General features: G+C 49.9%; 1 protein-coding gene across 1 annotated transcript in view; it reads right to left on the bottom strand.

The window, feature by feature from the left end:
- LOC115083413 (dystonin-like) overlaps positions 1–19,790 on the bottom strand; it is a 153,629-nt gene that overhangs the window by 642 nt on the left and 133,197 nt on the right. Inside the window, exons 24-27 of the mRNA XM_029587218.1 lie at positions 17,253–17,408; positions 16,377–16,583; positions 12,186–12,899; positions 854–973 (exon numbers count right to left, since the gene is read on the bottom strand). Coding sequence (XP_029443078.1) covers positions 854–973; positions 12,186–12,899; positions 16,377–16,583; positions 17,253–17,408 — 1,197 coding nt within the window. The remainder of the gene's footprint in view (positions 1–853; positions 974–12,185; positions 12,900–16,376; positions 16,584–17,252; positions 17,409–19,790) is intronic.

Genomic DNA, 19,790 nt, shown 5'->3' with positions numbered 1-19,790 from the left:
CATTAACCCATGTCTTTCTGTATGTTCTGTGATTTTGATCTTTAGAACACTTTCCACTATTTTTCCTGGCACTGAAGTCAGGCTAACCGGTCTGTAGTTTCCCGGATCGCTCCTGGAGCCCTTTTTAAATATTGGGGTTATATTAGCCACCCTCCAGTCTTCAAGTACAATGGATGATTTTAATGATAGGTTATAAATTTAACTAATAGATCTGAAATTTCATTTTTGAATTCCTTCAGAACTCTGGGGTGTATACCATCTGGTGCAGGTAATTTATTACTCTTCAGTTTGTCAATCAGACCTACCACATCTTCTAAGTTCACCGTGATTCCAGCCTCAACCATGATGCTCCTGTTCCCAGCTCACCCTCCCCTGAAGGTCAAGAGTCTATAAGCCAGTTCCCAGGGTACCTGTTAGGGGCACTGCTTTTTGCTTTCTTAAGGGATAATTTCCAAACTGCTTGCATTGCTGCCGTGTCCACAGGTATTTTCTTCTTGCAGGATCTGCACGGACACTTTCATTTTGAAATATGCCACAGGGACAAGTACACACTGACATTTGCACCAGCTTTTCCTGCCCAGCTAGATGGCTTTTGCGAACTACACTTTCTAGGATCAATCTATCTGGAAATAACATTAGAATTTGTCCGGCACCATGCATCCAAGAGTAATAGGAGGCTTTCCAGACAGACACTTTCTGCTCCACAGATAGAGAAGAGGCCACAAACAGATATTAGCAGTCCTGTTCCAGGTGGGGGTAGCTGTAAAGCAGAAGAGCTGTGAGAAGAGGCTAGCGCTATCACTGCGCCAGGCAGAGCTGCGTGAGGTAGCGCACGGCTGGGACTCTCCCTTACCTTGTGCTCCGAGAGCTGTTGCTTGATGTCCTCCTGGCTCAGGGATGAATCCACATGCTTCTCCAGGGTCATTTCCACTTCTTCCATCCAATCTAGAAGGAGCCGCTGGGACTCGCTGAACTACAACAAACAAGTGTAAAGTATGACAGCAGGCAAGAGTGTAACATATAGTAGAGATGTGTGGAGACCAAAAATGTGTTTTGGATTCATTCATTCATTCATTCATTCATTCATTCATTCATTTTGTACGTAACATTCATTTGTTAGCTTCATCTCAGATGGAAAAAAATGATTTGTTTGTTTGTTCAATTTATATTTTCATTGTACACTGAAGTCAATGGGGGAGGGCGGGAGGCAATCTTTAGGCCCCGCTGACTTCACTTCACTGTTCAACAAAAAATGGTCTGGGGCCTGGACCTGATGCCAGAGCCCAATCTGAGGCTGAGTCCTGTTGCAGAGACCCAGGTCCAACACCGGGGCCTGGCCCGAGGCTGGACTCCGTCACCGAGGCCTGGGCCTAGGCCCAATTCAATACCAGGTCCTGGATCCCATCACCAAGGCTCGGGCTTCATGCTGGGGGGCCAGGCCTAAGGCCAGGTCATGTTGTCAAGGACCAGGCTTGGGGCCCAGAACTGATGCTGAGGCCCTGGCCCAGGGCTAGGCTCAGGCTCAGGAACAGGCCTTTCCTTTTGCGATCTCCAAAACATTATTCCAGCCATTGGAAGGACATGTTGTAGAGACACCACTGCAACATTGTTCTCCTGAGTGGGTCAGAAGCTATTTCCTGCTCATTTTATTGAGAACAAACCAAAAAGTCTCATTTCTCAAGTTTTATGCATTTGTTTCAAACAAATGCACATCTCTGATACACAGACCTCCGTCACAGACAGAAGAAATGCACAGAGAGTCAATGGAGGATATTTACAAAATTGCTATGAAAATGGAGGTGGATTTCAATCTGTCGAATGTTGATTGGGACATCCCAGAAGCAGGGGCCTCCTGGATTCTCTGCGGGGAGAACTGTTCTGTCAACTGGTAACTGAACTCATGGGGGGGGGTGATACTGGGTCTGGTGCTTACCAACGGGGACAGGAACTCTGATTTTTGTGATCCTCGATCAGCTGGGATCCAGTCATGTCCGGATGGTGAGGTTCAATGCTTGAGTGCAGAGATGAAGGTTCACTCAAAAGGCGAGGGGCCTAGACTTTAGGAAAACTAATTTTCTTAAAATAGGGAAGTAGGCTGGATGGGAAAATCGAAGAGGAAGTAGAAGGGCAGAGGGCAAAACTGAAAGGAGGTATCATCAGGGCCTAACTTTTTTGTTAGGAAAGTAAATAAAGGGAAGAAGAAAAAGAGGCCTTTAGAGTTTTTGAAAGAAGTAGCTGTTAAGGTAAGGAGAAAAGGTTTCATAAACTACAAGAGATCATGATAATATCTGGGAAACTAGTCAGAAATGCAAAATTAAAATGGAAGAAAAAAATAGCAAATACAGTAAAACAGGGGACAAGACTTTTTTTTAGGTCTGTTAGTGATAGGAGGTAGTGCAAAAGTGGCATTGAGAGACTCAGAGGTGAAGGGGAGGAATATGGAAGGCTGATGAGGGAAAAGCAAAATTTCTTAACAGATATTTCTGTTCAGTGTTCACTGTGGAAGGGCCTGGAGCAGGACCACATAAAACAACACAAATAAGACTGGGAGTGAGGTAAACCTCAATGGATTTTCAGAACAGTGTGTTCGCGAGGAGGTAACGAAATTTACAGTAGATAAGGCGATGAGGCCGGATGGGATACATCCGAGGGTACTAAGGGAACTTGGAGATGTCCTGGCAGCTGCGCCGGTGACCTTTTCGATGCTTCTTTAGAGTTGGGAGCAGTGGTGTATTAAGGGGAACCGGCGATTACTGGGCGTGAGGATAGAGGAGTGAACCTTGGGGGGGTGCCAAAGGAAGCGTCCAGCCTGGGTGCCAAATACTTTACATCCACCACTGCTTGGGACCAGTTCCGGAGGACTGGAGATGGGCGGATTTGCTTCCTATTCATAAAAGTGGAAGTGAGGAGGAGGCTGGGAAGTACAGGCCGGTCAGCCTGACCTCTGTGGGGAGCAAACTAATGGAACTGTTGCTAGATTAAAGGATACTGCAGCTTCTTGAATTCATTGGATTTCAAGATCCAGAGCAGCATGGTTTCATCTTCTCTGATGAATCTGATCAACTTCTCTGATGCACTGACCAGTGAGTTGGATCAAGTGAGAGCATTAGATGTAGTGTATTTGGATTTCAGTAAGGCCTTTGATACTGTTCCGCATCGGCAACTCATACATACATTTAGCGCCCTTGATGTGCTCCCTAAAATGACTGGACTGGGTTAGAAACTGATTGCGTAACAGGTGACAAAGGGCAGTGGTACATGTCCTTCACTCTGAGGAGTGAGGCGTAACCAGCTTCAGGAATTGGTCCTTTTCAACAATTGTGTGAGCGGCACTGTGGAAGGACAGTCAAGAAAGGTTGGTCTTTTTGCTGATAATGCCAAAACCTGCAACAAGGTGGACAATCATAACGGTGTGGAAAATATGAGGAGGGATCTCGCATGGCTCAAGAATGATCTAGGGTCTGGCAGCTGAGATTTAATGCTAAAAAAAAAAATATGCAGGGTTCTGCATAGGGAAAGTCATTTTAAAACGAGCATGCGGGAGCCTGTGTATGTGCGTGCAAGCGGGCAGACTCATGAATTTTACCTAATATTAAATGGTGACACAAACAAGTGTAGTTCGGGTATCTTCCTTAGGACTCTGTCGGCTTTGATGTGCGCAGGTAAGTATTATTTTTATTTATTTATTTATTTATTTATTTTATATACCGACGTTCGATCGAGATATCACATCGGTTTCCAGATAACTAAAAGAATAGGGTAGTAACAGCCCTATTTTACATTATAACATTGTAATAAATTAATAAATTATAACATTGTAATAAAATATAACGAATTGTAACAGAATAACAGGATTACATGGAACATTTGATATAGTATATAACATATGTACATAAATGACTTGTTGATGAGGATATTTTAAGGTTAAGGTTGGCAAGGAGGGTTGAAAGGGGGAAGGGGGGGATAGGTGGGAGGAAGGTGGTGCAAGGGAGGGAAGATGGTGGTGCGAGATGCTTGTGTAGGGGGCGTGGTGTGTTGCAGTTGCATTTGGGCAGGTTACGTGTCAGGTGGGAAAGCTTTTAGGAACAGCCATGTTTTGAGGTGTTTTTTGAAACATGCTTGCATGAAGGCCATTCCCAGTGTTACCAGTCAGTCCACCAGTTTGCCCAGTCTATCTCGAGGTCATCAGACCCCTCGGTTTCTTCAGCCTGTACTCCCCCAGTTTACTCAAACACCTCCCCCCAGTTGTTTTAGGCCCAGAAAGAGATTTCTACAGACTTACCCTCATCAAGAGCAGCAGTAAACCGCTGCCTCTCAGCGCGCCCGAGGATCGGGGGCTAGGTCCTCTCCGCGATTCAGCCGCCGGACCGAGGCTCTTACCTCCGAGGGACCACGGAAATCACCTTGGGAATCTCAACTGGGGGAGGGACCCGAGGGTATCACCGCAGGAGAGCGGGGCTCGTCTTCAGGTAAATTTTTCTTCTTAAATTTGGGTTTTTCCTTGAATTTTGGTTCTATGCTCAGAGAGCATGCAGATAGTCCCTAACTGCTATGGAGATGGAAAATACTGAAGAGCTGCACTTCCTGCAAGGTATATGTACTAGGGCTGACGTCAGATTGAAATCTGATCCATCTCCAACTGCTAACAGGAGTACACTACACCCACTGGTCCTGAGTCCATCTGTCTACACGCTAGGAAATATGGATTTATGCGCGTGACTGTTGGGACCCCTCCAAACGATGCCTTAACTCTACCTCTTTTCCCCATGAGTTTGGCTGCTCACGCATGCGCATATACGCACATAATTGGGCCGTTTTAAAATACGAGACACTAGCGCTTGCATAAATGGGCATTTTCACGTAAGCAACTCTTACAATTCACCCCTAAGATTACAAAAACCCTAGGGAGAGGTACAGTATTGGGGATGAAATTCTTCAAAGCAAGAAAGAAGTGCGGGATCTGGGGGTGACTGTGTCTGATGATCTTATGAGAACCAAACAGATGGCTACATCAATGGTAAACCCAGAAAGATGCTTGGCTGAATAGAGAGGGGAATGGTCAGCAGAAAAAGGGAGGTGATGTTGCCCCTGTACAGGTCCCTGGTGAGACCTCACTGGGAATACTGAGTGCAGCTCTGGAGACCGCCTTCAGAAGGATATAAACAGGATGGAGTCGCTCCAGAGGGAGGCTACTGAAATGGTTAGTGGTCTTTGTACTAAAGCATGTAAAGATCTAAACACCCTAGAGAAAAATCGAAATACAGGGAATTTGATAGAGACATTTAAATACCTCCAAGGTTTCCATGCCCAGGAGACAGGTCCCATTCCATGGAAAGGAGGCTCTCAAATGATGAGTCATGGGAGGAGGGTGAAATTGGGTTGACTCAGGAGTAGTCTAAGTAAATCTTTATTTACAGAGAGAGTAGTGGATACAAGGAACAGCCTCTCTGTAGAAGCAGTGGAGACAAGGACAGTATCAGAATCCAAGAAAGCAGAGGGGATCTCTGAAGGAGTAATAGGAATGAAGAAGTGCAAGGGAGATATGAAGCAGAGACCTTCAGATACCTGAAAGGTTTCCTGATGCACGGACTTCAAAACCTTTCCTTGGGAAGAAAACAATAGAACTAGGGGTCACAAAATGAAGCTCCAGGGAGGAAGACTCAGAACCAACGTCAGGAAATATTTCTTCATGGAGAGGGTGGTGGATGCCTGGAAGGCCCTTCCGGAGGAGGTGGTGAAGCAGAAAACAGTGAAGGAATTCAAAGGGGCATGGGATAAATATTGTGGATCCCTAAAGGCAAGAGGACGGGAATGAGAAAAGCGTGCGGGGGTAACTTGCTGGTGTGGCAATTACTACCCTTAGCAGAAGGCATGGAAATAAACTGCCCTTCACCAATATGTCTTGATGCTTTTAATGCAACTGTAACATTGCTCCCTGCTTAGACAGCAGTGGGGAAAAGAGGAATTAGATTCAGATGATAACCGAGGTCCCCGACTTCCACGGTCTGGGATACCAAAATGCATTCTTAAGGGAAAAAGCACAGGACTGCTTCTACAGGCCAAGTCCATAAGCAAAGCACGTCAAGCAGCAGTGCCTGAATTTTCAAAAAAGAAAGCTCTTCCTTCCCCAGTGAAAATGTTATTAGCTGAAATGTTTATGGGTTATGATGCTGTTGGGAATAACTGAACACAGCGGCAGTTAGAAATGGAACGTAGAAATGACAATAGAAAAGGACCAATGGGTCCGACCAGTCTGCCCAGCAAGCTTATGGTAGCACCAGCCGCACCCCGCAGGTCTCCCCCACAAAGGAATCATCAAGGGGTGGCAACTGCTGGGCTGAACAAGTTACCCCCATAGTTTCCCACACCGTTAAAAGTCATGGCCCTTGCTGGTTGCTGTCTGAGTCCATTCCCTATTATTGCTTGTCGTTGAGTTGGAGTTACATCATTAGTATGAGGCTTAATGGTTTAGGGTAGTAACCGCCACCCATGAACTCTTTTCTTCATTCCCTTTCTCTAGCCTTTAGGGATGCGCAGGGTTTATCCCATGCCCTTTGAAATCTTGCACCGTTTTTGTCTTCACCACTTCCTCCAGAAGGGCCTTCCAGGCATCCACCACCCTCTCCGTGAAGAAATATTTCCCAAAGTTGGTTCTGAATCGTCCTCCCTGGAGTTTCATTTCGTGACCCCCCAATTCCACTGATTTCTTTCCAACAGAAAATGTTTAACAATTGTGCATCATTAAAACCTTTCAGGTATCTGAAGGTCTGTCTCATATTTCCCCTGCACCTCCTCTCCTCCAGGGTGTGCATATTTAGGTCCTTCAGCCTCTCCTCATAAGTCTTTTGATGGCGAGACCCACCATTTCTGTCGCCCTTCTCGGGGCCGCCATCGTTCTGTCTCTGTCTCTTTTGAGATACGGTCTCCAGCATTCTTCTGGCTTTAGCTACTGCCTTGTCCCATTGCTTCTCTGTCTTCAGATCTCTAGACACGATCACCCCAAGGGCCCCCTCTTCCTCCACGCACAGCAGCCCCTCATCCCCCATCACATTCAGCTCTTTTGGATTACCGCACCCCAGATACAGGACTCTGCACCTCTTGGCATTGAATCCCAGCTGCCAAAATCTTCGCCCACCGTTCAAACTTCCTTAAATCACGTCTCATACTACCCTAAAGGAAATATGGGAGTAACCTGCTGCACAGAGTGGCAGTTATTACCTCAAGAAGCTTGCTGGGAGGATTCGATGGACCAATTCGTCCTTTTCAGCAATCATTTCTATGATTCTGTGTATGTAAAGCTAAATTAGTTGGAAGGATAGGTAGACTAGATAAGTCTTTTCTGCCATCACATTAATTTGTTCTATGTTTCTATAAGGTCCATCCAGTCTCATTAATTTACTTAATGTTGCAATATCAATGGCACCGCTTGACCTCTGGCTGTCTCCTCACTTTTATCAACTATAGATCTTTTGTGCTTATCCCAGGCTTTATCACTCACTCTGCCCACAGCTAAGGATCATCTGTGCTTATCCCAGGCTTTACCCCTCACTCCCCCACAGCTAAGGATCCTCGGTGCTTATCCCAGGCTTTACCCCTCACTCCCCACAGCTAAGGATCCTCTGTGTATTACAGGCTTTATTCCTCACTCTCCCACAGCTAAGGATCCTCTGTGCTTATCCCAGGCTTTACCCCTCACTCCCCCACAGTTAAGGATCCTCTGAGCTTATCCCAGGCTTTACCCCTCACTCCCCCACAGAAGAAATTATTCCTTACCTGCTAATTTTCGTTCCTGTAGTACCATGGATCAGTCCAGACGGTGGGGTTATGTCCCCCAGTCCAGCAGATGGAGTCAGAACAGACTTCGAGGGAGCGTCCATATATACCAGCACCCCCTCTGCAGGAGTTCAGTATCGAGTATATCAAAGCCCGATTAGAACAAGAACACTCTGGATCAAGTTTGCGTAACTATGTATTGAACAAGAACTAAAAACATCATCAACTGGTAACGGAAGGTAATCAACCAACTTGTAAGGAGCTGTGACAGCAGAAGAAAAGAAACCTGCGAGACACAGAAGACTGTTATAGAACAGGACAGAGCAGAGCGGAGCAGGACTAGAAGAACCCAAAAGAGGTGGGCGTCTGGACTGATCCATGGTACTACAGGAACGAAAATTAGCAGGTAAGGAATCATTTTCTTTTCCCTGTACGTACCAGGATCAGTCCAGACAGTGGGATGTACCCAAGCCCTCTAAATCGGGTGGGGTCCTGCGAGACCTGCTCGTAGCACCTGCTCCCCAAAGTGACCAGACACTGGAGAGGCGAGGTGCAGACGATAGTGGCTCGAGAACGTATGCAGTGATTTCCAGGTTGCTGCACGACAAATCTCCTGGGAAGAGAAGAACGCATCTCCGCCCAGGAGGCTGCCTGAGAGCGCGTAGAATGTGTTATGATTCCGCGAGGCGGAACCCGTCCCGCTCCAATATAAGAAGCGGCAATACCGTCCTTCAACCAATGAGCGATCGTCATCTTCTATTTATTTATTTATTTATTTATTTATTTTTATATACCGAAATTCTTGTAAGAACTACAAATCATTCCGGTTTCCATAAAACGATAAACTGCCCCACAGAGAGAGGGGCTTTACATAAAACCGTAGAACAGATAGAACGATATAATTGGCTTTACATATAACCGTAGAACAGATGGAACAATATAACTGTATGTTAATTTAACATAGTAATAAATAAATATTATAGTTTAACAGTAATAAATAAATATAAATATTATAAATATTATAAATACAGTTTAACTATTTAACGTAGAAATGTTGACATATTAACGCTGCAAAATAGATACAATACAATGTGATGAGCTTTTGGACTCAAAGATTGTTGTGCAGTTGCAGGGTCCTCATAGTAGGACTTGGTGCGGTGTCCAAAATTTGGGGATACCTCATATTTAGGATGTTTTTCTGTCTGAGTAGAACTAAGAGTCTGGGAAGGCTTGTTGGAAAAGCCAGGTCTTCAGTCTTTTTTGAATTCTTGATGACTGGGTTCGAGTCTTAGATCGGGGGAGCGAGTTCCACTGGAGGGGGCCTGCTGAAGATAGTGCTCGTTTGCTTAATGATGATTTTATTTGTGGGGCATGCAGTGTTCCTTTGTATGCGCTTCTAATAGGTCTAGAAGATGTGTGCGGTTGGAGTTGAGAGCTTAACATAATAGGAGCTAGTTTGTTTATCGCTTTGTGGACGATTGTGAGTACTTTATAGAGAATCCTGTGTTTAATAGGAGAAGCCAATGTAGGTTGCGAAGGATTGGGGTGATATGATTTTTTTGTTAGAGCTTGTGAGAATTCTAGCAGCGGAATTCTGTACCATCTGTAATGGTTTGATGGTGTTGATAGGTAAACCTAGCAGAAGGGAGTTGCAATAGTCGAGCTTAGATAATATGATGGATTGCAGTACTAGCCTGAAGTCGGAGAAGTAAAGGAGGGTTTAAGTTTTTTTGAGGACTTGCAGTTTGTAAAAGCAGTCCTTGGAAACCCTTCCTGGGACCAGACCAAAGCACGAACAAATGGTCAGACATCCTGAACTCGTTAGTAACCTGCAAGTAGGGGAGCAACGTGCGCTTGACATCCAAGAGCCGGAGAGTTTTCGGCTCAGAGGAAGCAAAGGACGGAAGGTCCACCGTCTGATTCAAATGGAAAGATGACACACCTTCGGTAGAAAGGAAGGAACGGTGCGGAGGGAAACCCCCGAACCCGTGAAGCGAAGATAAGGCTCTCTGCACGACAACGCTTGGAGCTCCGAAATGCGCCGAGCCGAACAGATGGCCACGAGAAAGACAGCCTTAAGCGTGAGATCCTTGAGTGTCGCGTTGTGTAGTGGTTCGAAGGGCGGACCCGACAGGGTGCGAAGGACGAGATTAAGACTCCAAGAGGGACATGGATCCCTTACCGGAGGTCGTATCTGCCTGACACCCGGAGAAAACGTGCGATGTCCGGTTGAAGTAGAGAGAACCACCCCACTGCAACAGCGAGCCCAGGGCGGCCACCTGGACTCGTAACGAGTTATAAGCGAGTCCTTTATCCACTCCATCCTGGAGAAACTGTAGGATCTGGACCACCGAAGCCCGCGTGGGACTCGTGCCCTGGTTGGAACACACCCTCGAAGACCTTCTAAACTCGAACATAGGCCACTGATGTCGAAGTCTTACGTGCCCGCAGCAGCGTAGAAACTACCGTCTCCGGGTAGCCTCGGAGGCGACGCCGCTCAAAAGCCAAGCCGCAAGAGTTCTGCCTGCTCGAAAAATACTGGGCCCTGATGTAGAAGACGTGGAAGATGCCCTAGCCTTAACGGCCCGTCGATCACCAGCTGCAGAAGATCCGCAAACCAGGGTCGTCAGGGCCACTCCGGGGCGACGAAGATCACGGTCCCCTGATGGCTTTCTATTCTGCGAAGAATTCTGCCCACTAGTGGCCATGGTGGAAAGACGTAGAGTAGAAGATGGGGCGGCCACGGAAGGGACAGGGCATCCACCCTTCTGCGCCGCGCTCTCTGCGACAACTGAAGAAGCGGGGGGCCTTGGTGTTGAGGGCAGTCACCATCAAGTCCAAGTGTGGGGCCCCCCACCGGTGGACTAGAAGTTGCATCGCTTCTTTGGAAAGGGACCACTCCCCGGGATCCAACTGTTGACGACTCAAGAAATCCGCTTGAACGTTGTCTACTCGGCAATGTGCGAGGCCGCTAGCTGAACTAGATGCCACTCCGCCCACTGCATCAGGAGGGCCACTTCGATCGCCACGTGCTGGCTCCGCGTCCCTCCCTGTCGATTGATGTAAGCCACGGTGGTAGCGTTGTCCGAGAGAATCCTGACCTCCCTGTTCTGAAGGAGCGGGAGAAAATGCTGCAAAGCTAGGCGGGCCGCTCTGGTCTCCAGACGGTTGATGGACCATGTCGCCTCCAACTCTGACCACGTCCCTTGCATGGCGCTTCGATCGCAGATGGCTCCCCAGCCGATGAGACTGGCATCCGTGGTGACCACCACCCAATGGGGAACCTCGAGGGAGACCCCGCGGGCCAGATTCTGAGGGTCCAACCACCAACTCAGACTGTCCCTGGCGCTCTGCGGAAGGGGAAGTATCACCTGATAATCCTGTGAGATTGGTTTCCAACGCGAAAGAAGCGCCGCCTGTAACGGCCTCAAGTGCGCAAACGCCCAGGGCACGAGGTCGATGGTGGAGGCCATCACTCCCGGGAGCTGCAGATAGTCCCAGGATGTGGGTTCTGGTAACGCAGAGAATCGCCATACGTGTTCTCGCAAGGATTGAGCCTTGTTCGGGCGAGAGAAAAAACCTTGCCCTGACGCGTGTCGAAACTCGCCCCCAGGAAGTCCAAGCGCTGAGAAGGGAAGAGAGAGCTCTTGGAGAAGTTCACAACCCAACTCAGAGAGTGAAGGACCTGGATGACCCGGGCTACCGAAGCCTGTCCGTGGCTGAAGGACTTCGCACGTATGAGCCAATCGTCCAGATAGGAGTGAACCAAGATGCCCTCCTTCTGTAGGGTCGCCGCCACCACCACCATGATCTTGGTGAAGGTTTGGGAGCGGTCGCCAACCCAAACGGAAGCGCCTTGAACTGAAAATGTTGGTCCAGGATCTTGAAACGGAGGAAACGCCGGTGGTCCGGGAGGATGGGGATGTGCAGGTATGCCTCCGTCAGGTCCAGGGATGCGAGAAACTCCCCCTGATGCACTGCCGCAATCACCGACTGGAGCGTCTCCATGTGGAATCGGACAACCCGCAGCGACTTGTTGACCTCTTTGAGGTCCAGGATGGGACGGAAGGATCCGTCCTTCTTGGGCACGACGAAGTAGATGGAATAATGGCCCAAGCCCACCTCGCCTAAGGGAACGGGGGAAATGGCCCCTATGGCTCGCAGTCTGTCCAGAGTTTGCTGCACCGCTCTCCGCTTGAGGTTGGAGCCACAGGGGGAGAAGATGAACCTTCCCTGCGGGGTTCGGACAAATTCCAAGGCGTAGCTGTGCTTTAATGTATCCAGAACCCACTGGTCCATGGTGATCTGTGCCCACTCCTTGTAGAAACTTGCCAGCCGACCCCCAGTCCTGAGAGCGGAGGAGTGGGCGAGGTTGGCATCATTGGGCGGACTTAGGAGGGGGGTTCCCTGACCTCGCCCCGTCCCACGCAGGCCGGTGGCCACGAAGGAGCACGGCCAAGACTGCGATCTGGGGGCAGGGTCCGAGACCCCGCCTGCCTGTAACCTCTGTAGCGCCGCTGAGCCCTGGCCCTGGTCCGGGCTGAAGCAAACGTCTTGGAAGGCCGGTGTCTGTCCTCGGGGAGACGGTGAACTGCGTTTTCCCCCAGGGACTTGATAATCTGATCCAAATCGTCCCCGAAGAGGAACATGCCCCTGAAAGGTAGAGAGCCGAGACTCGACTTGGAGGAGGTATCCGCTGCCCAGTTACGGAGCCACAACAGACGCCGCGCCGCCAGCACCGAAACCATAGACCTGGCCAGCACCCGAAAAAGATCGTACAAGGCATCCACCCCGTACGCGATGGCAGCCTCTAGCCGGTCCGCCTGGGCAGCTTCCTCAGGGGGCAGGTCCTGAGATGTGAGAAGTTGTTGCACCCAGCGAAGACTAGCCCGCTGGGCGAGCGAGCTGCACATCACCGCCCGCATTCCCAGGCCGGAAACCTCAAAGACCCGTTTGAGGAAGACTTCCAACTTGCGGTCCTGAGTATCTCGAAGAGCCGCTCCGCCCGTCACCGGAATAGTTGTCCTCTTCGTAACTGCAGACACCGCGGAATCCACCTTTGGAACCTTGATGAGCTCCAAGAAGCTCGACTGACCTTCAGTGAAGCCTCTGGGGTATCCCATTCTCTGATAAGGAGCTGCAGAAAAGACTCATGGACGGGAAAGGCCCGGGCCCTCGGTCGAAGTGCAGCCAGGACTGGGTCCCCTTTCTTGGAGGACGTGACGACGGCCGGCGCTACTGGCGCTGGAGGGTCCAGTGGAGGGTCCAGGTCCACCTCGAGGAGGATCTGAGGAATAAGGTCGTTCAGCTCGTCTCTCTGAAATATGCGTAGCGCACGTGGGTCATCCCCCTCCGGCGGGCCGTCCGGCTGTCCCGAGTCCAGGTCCGGGTCCGGGGGATCGCCCCCAGGTCTGGAATCGCATCCCCCGCCCCAGGAGCCAAGCGAACTCGGGCGGGGCCTGGTGGGGCCCCCACACCCGAACCCACCGGGTCAGGGGGGGCCTGCGGCGTAACCGTGAGCCGAGGAACCTTGGCGGGGAGAGGACCCTTGAGCATCCCTCCGGGAGCTGCCAACCCTTGCAAATAAGCAGTGTGCATTAATAATATAAACTCCGGGGAAAACCCGGCCTGCTCGGGGGGACCCCGTGGAGAGAGCCCTCCGAAGGACCCGGTGCCTGCAAGTCTGGTTCCGGAGCCAAAATCGGTGGGGAGAGGTCACTGAGATCAGCCCCCCTGCGCTGCCTGAACAAGCACCCGCGCTGAGAGTGTAAAATGGCCGCCATTCCCGCCAAAAACGGGGACGTGGCCGGCCCGCGCCGCCCGGGCATAGCTGAGGCGAAGGTGGGAGCGCTGAGGGACTGCGAGGTGCCTTTCCCCCGGGGAGGCATCGCGCGCAGATGCCCTCCCGAGAAATACGCGACCCAGGCTCGCCGCAGGCCGAGCAGCGCTCCGGCCGCGGCATAGCAAACGCCTAAAAAACAACAGAAACAAGCCTCGGGTGGCCCGAAAACAAACGGAGCTGCAGGGGGGGCCTGCCTGGCCAACACTACCCGCTCGGGAAAGTCCCCCCTCCCAGCCCAGGAGCCCTCGAGGAACTCGAGTCGGGCCGCGGGAGAAAAACCGTCGCGGAGAGGCCGGCCCCACCGGCTTCCACGAGGCACCGCTGAAAAAGCTGAAAGAGAAAGGTACAAATGCAAAAACACAGTAAACTTACCCCCGGCGGAACCGAAGTGAAAGGAGAAAGAGGCGAGAAAGAAGCCCGCCTCCCCAAAAATTGAGGCTTTTTTTTTTTTTTAAACAAAAACTTGATCCAAAATGGTACAGAGAAGTTAAACAAGAAGAAAAGGAAACAGAGAACAGAAATCCCTGTCAAATTGGGGAAGCACAGATTCCCCTACTCTCATCTGCTGGAGTCAGAAGATACTGAACTCCTGCAGAGGGGGTGCTGGTATATGGACGCTCCCTCGAAGTCTGTTCTGACTCCATCTGCTGGACTGGGGGACATAACCCCACCGTCTGGACTGATCCTGGTACGTACAGGGAACTAAGGATTCTCTGTGCTTATCCCAGGCTTTACTCCTCACTCCCTCACAGCTAAGGATCCTCTGTGCTTATCCCAGGCTTTACCCCTCACTCCCCCACAGCTAAGGATCCTCTGTGCTTATCCCAGGCTTTACCCCTCACTCCCCACAGCTAAGGATCCTCTGTGCTTATCCCAGGCTTTACCTCTCACTCCCCCCACAGCTAAGGATCCTCTGTGCTTATCCCAGGCTTTACCCCTCACTCCCTCACAGCTAAGGATCCTCTGTGCTTATCCCAGGCTTTACCCCTCACTCCCCCACAGCTAAGGATCCTCTGTGCTTATCCCAGGCTTTACTCCTCACTCCCTCACAGCTAAGGATCCTCTGTGCTTATCCCAGGCTTTACCCCTCACTCCCTCACAGCTAAGGATCCTCTGTGCTTATCCCAGGCTTTACCTCTCACTCCCTCACAGCTAAGGATCCTCTGTGCTTATCCCAGGCTTTACCCCTCACTCCCTCACAGCTAAGGATCCTCTGTGCTTATCCCAGGCTTTACCTCTCACTCCCCCCACAGCTAAGGATCCTCTGTGCTTATCCCAGGCTTTACCCCTCACTCCCTCACAGCTAAGGATCCTCTGTGCTTATCCCAGGCTTTACCCCTCACTCCCCCACAGCTAAGGATCCTCTGTGCTTATCCCAGGCTTTACCCCTCACTCCCTCACAGCTAAGGATCCTCTGTGCTTATCCCAGGCTTTACCCCTCACCCCTCACAGCTAAGGATCCTCTGTGTTTATCCCAGACTTTACCCCTCACTCCCCCACAGCTAAGGATCCTCTGTGCTTATCCCAGGCTTTACCTCTCACTCCCCCACAGCTAAGGATCCTCTGTGCTTATCCCAGGCTTTACCCCTCACTCCCCCACAGCTAAGGATCCTCTGTGCTTATCCCAGGCTTTACCCCTCATCCCCCACAGGTAAGGATCCTCTGTGCTTATCCCAGGCATTACCCCTCACTCCCTCACAGCTAAGGATCCTCTGTGCTTATCCCAGGCTTTACCCCTCACTCCCCCACACCTAAGGATCCTCTGTGCTTATCCCAGGAATTATTAGGTAGGGAATGGTGAATAAAACGTAAAATGTCATAATGCCTCTATATTGCTCCATGGTGAGCCTCAGTTTGAGTACTGTGTACAATTCTGGTCACTGTATCTCAAAAAATATAATTGTGATGGAGAAGGGTCAGAGAAGGGCGACCAAAATGATAAAGGGATGGAACAGCTCCCCTATGAGGAAAGACTAAAGAAGTTAGGGCTGTTCAGCTTGAAGAAGAGACGGCTGAAAGAAGATATGATAAAGGTCTATAAAATCATGAGAGGTCTAGAACGGTAGATCTGAATCATTTATTTACTCTTTCGGATAACAGAAGGACTAGGAGGCATTCCATGAAGTTGGCAAGTAGCACATTTAAGACTAATCGGAGAAAATTCTTTTTCACTCAATGCACAATAAAGCTCTGGAATTTGTTGCCAGAGGATGTGGTTAGTGCAGTTAGTGTAGCTGGGTTCAAAAAAGGTTTGGATAAGTTCTTGGAGGAGAAGTCCATTAATGGCTATTAATCAATTTTACTTAGGGAATAGCCACTGCTATTAATTGCATCAGTAGCATGGGATCTTCTTAGTGTTTGAGTAATTGGCAGGTTCTTGTGGCCTGGTTTGGCCACTGTTGGAAACAGGATGCTGGGCTTGATGGACCCTTGGTCTGACCCAGCATGGCAATTTCTTATCTTCTTAAGTTCTTAGAGCCCAGGCCTGGAGAAGCCCAGGGTCTCCCTCTGCTAGAAAAGCACTTTGATCCCCAGTCATTGATGTTTGCTGTCAACACTACACTGACACATATCTGAATTTTGGGTGAGCTCTGGGATGTCCTTCCTTGTTTATTTGGAAGTGATACTGGATTGATTTCCTTTCCTCTCGTGTTTTGTACTTTTCCCTCTACAGCTCATCTCTCTACGCCTCTAGAAAAGCTTCAAACTACAGTGTGTCTAGAAGCTTGGCCAGCCCCTGAAATGGTAGCCCCCAACTCACCTGCTTGGCACGTTTGCGGGACTCCTCCAGCGCCCTGGCCCTCTCGACGGTGCGCTGCTGAATCTTGGCGAGGCGCTCCTGCGCCGTCAGCACCAGGTTCTGGATCACAGCGCAGTCCTGCTTGCTGCTATAATCCTTCAGGCGGCAGGCGGCTTGCTCCAAGCTTGTCAGCTTCTCCCCACGGGCATTCACCTCTGACTGTAGGACCTAGAACAAGGTTTGCCATCAGTAGAGAAAGGAGAAAGGGTGACGATTACCACCACATTCCCCAAGTTTAAGAGAAGGATGCTATTTAAAGGAGACATCACCGTCTGCAAGCTTGACAGCTTCTCTCGCCATGACTAATCTCTGAGAGCAGCACACGAGGTCAAGGAGAATGGACGTTCACGTGACAGGTCACCATCTCCAGACCTGAGAACTTTTCTCAATGGTGATCATGTCGTGAGAGGAGGGAACATACATGGTCTGAAAAACTCAGTCACCTCATCCGCGGAGAATTCTTATGTTGGATGATAAAACATATTGCAGCCTGTAAAGGATCCAGCCACATGAAGTGTATGGTTGGAAACCACAGAGGGCAATGATAACCTGAGGCATGCATTATCGAGAGAATAGAGACCTAAGCTAACAGGAGTCATTCCCTGAAAGCAGAGCAGATCGAGCACACTGGGAAATACAATGCTGATTGAAGATGTGCAATTTTATAAGGGGGATTTCATAGAGAGATCAGGAAAGCAAGAGAAAAGAGCAATCCATCAGAGGAACATGACAAAAAACAGGGACTCAGATCTCAGACATGACAGGGGGGACAGAGCATGCTAAGCGCATTGGACTTGGCGTGTGACAGCTGGGCAGTGCCCCCATGTCCTTATTAACCTTGTGCTCCTGAATCTGGTTGGTTACTGTCTCTAGAACCAGGCTGGCGGCGGGCAAAGTGATGAGGGCATCTTCTGTCCTGCTGATCCATTTCAGCAGTTCTTGGCCAGAGCTGTGAAACTCTGTGGTCGCTGTCAGCCCTTCCGTCAGGCACACCTGCAGCAGGACAAGCAGGACAGTTAAAGAGTATACAAATATATACACACATGCACAAAAGTAACCCACAAAGCAGTGCATGGACATGCACACACACACATACACAAAAGTAACCCACAAAGCAGTGCATGGACATGCACACACACACATGCACAGGAATAACCACAGAGCTGTGCATGGAAACACACAACACACATACACACAACAGTAATACAAAGAACAGTGTATGCACACACACACACACACACACACACAGAGAAGTAACCCACAGCGCCTGCCCTACAACTTTCCTTAAGACAACCTAAGGCTGCCACCTGAACTCAGAACGAATTACAGGCTAGCCCCTTCGCTAAGCCACTTTGCAAATAGGCTAAGACCTAAGGAACATCCACCTGCAATGGCTCCAGCCCATTCTCCAAACACCACGACTCAAACACTCTCCAAACCCGGATATAAGCCAAAGAAGTGGAAGGCCTCTTAGCCTGAAGCAAAATCACAATCACAGCCTTCGAGTACCCTTTCAAGTGAAACCGTTGTTTTCTCAAAAGCCATGCTGCTAGACAAAAGCGATCCACTCTCTCCGAAAAGACGGGCCCCTGCCGCAACAGCCCATGCAGATGGGCTAAGCAAATGGGACCGCCTATAACGAGTGAACCAGATCTGCACACCACGGCCAGCCCAGCCACTCTGGGGCCACAAGAATCACCTTGCCTGAATGATGTTCAATGTGATGCAATACCTGGCCTATGAGAGGTAACGGGGGAAACATGTAGAGCAGAAGCTTCGCCAGCCACGGCTAAACCAAAGCATCGATTCCCTTGGAGCTGACCTCCTTCCGGCTGCTGAAAAACCGATCTGCCTAGGCATTCCCTCGGAGCTGCCTTGAGGTCCAGCTGCAGACTGCCCCACCTGGCCTGGATAAGGGCAAAGGCCTCTGCCGATAACTCCCACTCCCCCGGATCCAGCTGCTACCTGCTGAGATAATAAATCCACCTATGTGAGTCACCGCTACTCCCGCTAGATGTTTCTCCGCCCAAATGAACAACTCCTGGGTCTCTTCATCCCACCTTGACGATTGATGTATGCCACTGTAATCACATTGTCCGAGAACACTTTCATTCTCCGCCCCTGAATCTGCAAAAGAAAAGTGAGAAACTCCTTGTGAACCGCCCTTGCTTCCAACTGCTTGATCGACCAGGATGCTTCCACACTAGTGATCACTGACCTTGGGCCATCTGTCCTTGACATACTGCCCCCCAACCTCTGAGGTTGGCATCCGTGGTTACTACCACCCAGTCTGGAACCTTCAGGTCCACCCCTTTCTCCAAACTGGGACGCAACAGCCACCGCAAGAGACTGGATCTGGAGACCCCCTGAAGTGATAAAGGAAGCTGAAATTCCTCCAAGAGTGGACTCCAACAGGACAAAGGCACCCTCTGAAGGGGATGCAAGTGTAGATGCCATAGAACCCAAGACCTGCAAAGAGTCAGAGACTCTGGGAACCGAAAGCCACAGAAGTCGAAGCACCTGAGCCTGCAACTTGAGCACCCTCTCTGAGGTAAGAAACACCTTGTCTATGCGGGTATCGAACCGAACCCCCAGATACTCCAGTGACTAGGATGGTTCCAGGTGACTTTTCGCCAGGTTCACCAATCAGTCCAATGACTGCAGCAGCTCTATGATGCGTCAAATTGAGCGACGACACTCCAACTCCTACTTTGCCTGGATGAGCCAGTTGTCCAGGTACAGGTGCACCAGGATCCCTTGTCTCTTGAGTGCCGTCACTACTACAACCATCACTTTCATGAAAGTCCATGGTGCTGTCGCTAACCTGAAGGGAAGAGCCCAAACTGAAAATGTTCCCCTACCACCATGAACCACAGGAATCTCTGATGGTCGCACCATATGGGAATGTGTAGATAGGCCTCTGTCAAATCCAACGATACCAGAAACTCTCCTTGTGAACCGCTTCAAGCATCATCTGCAGTTTCTCCATATGAAAGCACAGCACCCGCAGTGCCACACTGACATTCTGCAGATTTAAGAATGGGCCGAAAAGTCCCCTCTTTCTTGGGACCATGAAATGCACAGAGTATCTTCCTAGTCCCTGCTCCTGAGGGGGAACCGGAACAATCACGTTCAGGTGCTGCAGCCACTGTAATGTGTCCCACACTGCCTCTCGTTTGACATGGAAAGTGAAACGGGAGACCACATAGGCTTCTCTGATCAGGCACGAAAATTCTAAGGCATAGCCATCTCTTATCTCCTCCAGAACCCATTGGTCTGATATGATCCTAGTCCACTCCTCGTAAAATAGGGTTAGTCTTCCCCTGACAGCTTCCAAGGAGGAGCAGACCATCCTGCCTTCATTAGCCAGCCATA

This window comes from Rhinatrema bivittatum, chromosome 2 (assembly GCF_901001135.1).
Source record: "Rhinatrema bivittatum chromosome 2, aRhiBiv1.1, whole genome shotgun sequence".
In the NCBI taxonomy this organism is placed as follows: domain Eukaryota; kingdom Metazoa; phylum Chordata; class Amphibia; order Gymnophiona; family Rhinatrematidae; genus Rhinatrema; species Rhinatrema bivittatum.
Note: the sequence above shows the minus strand (reverse complement) of the source record. Positions and strands in the feature narration are given on the sequence as shown.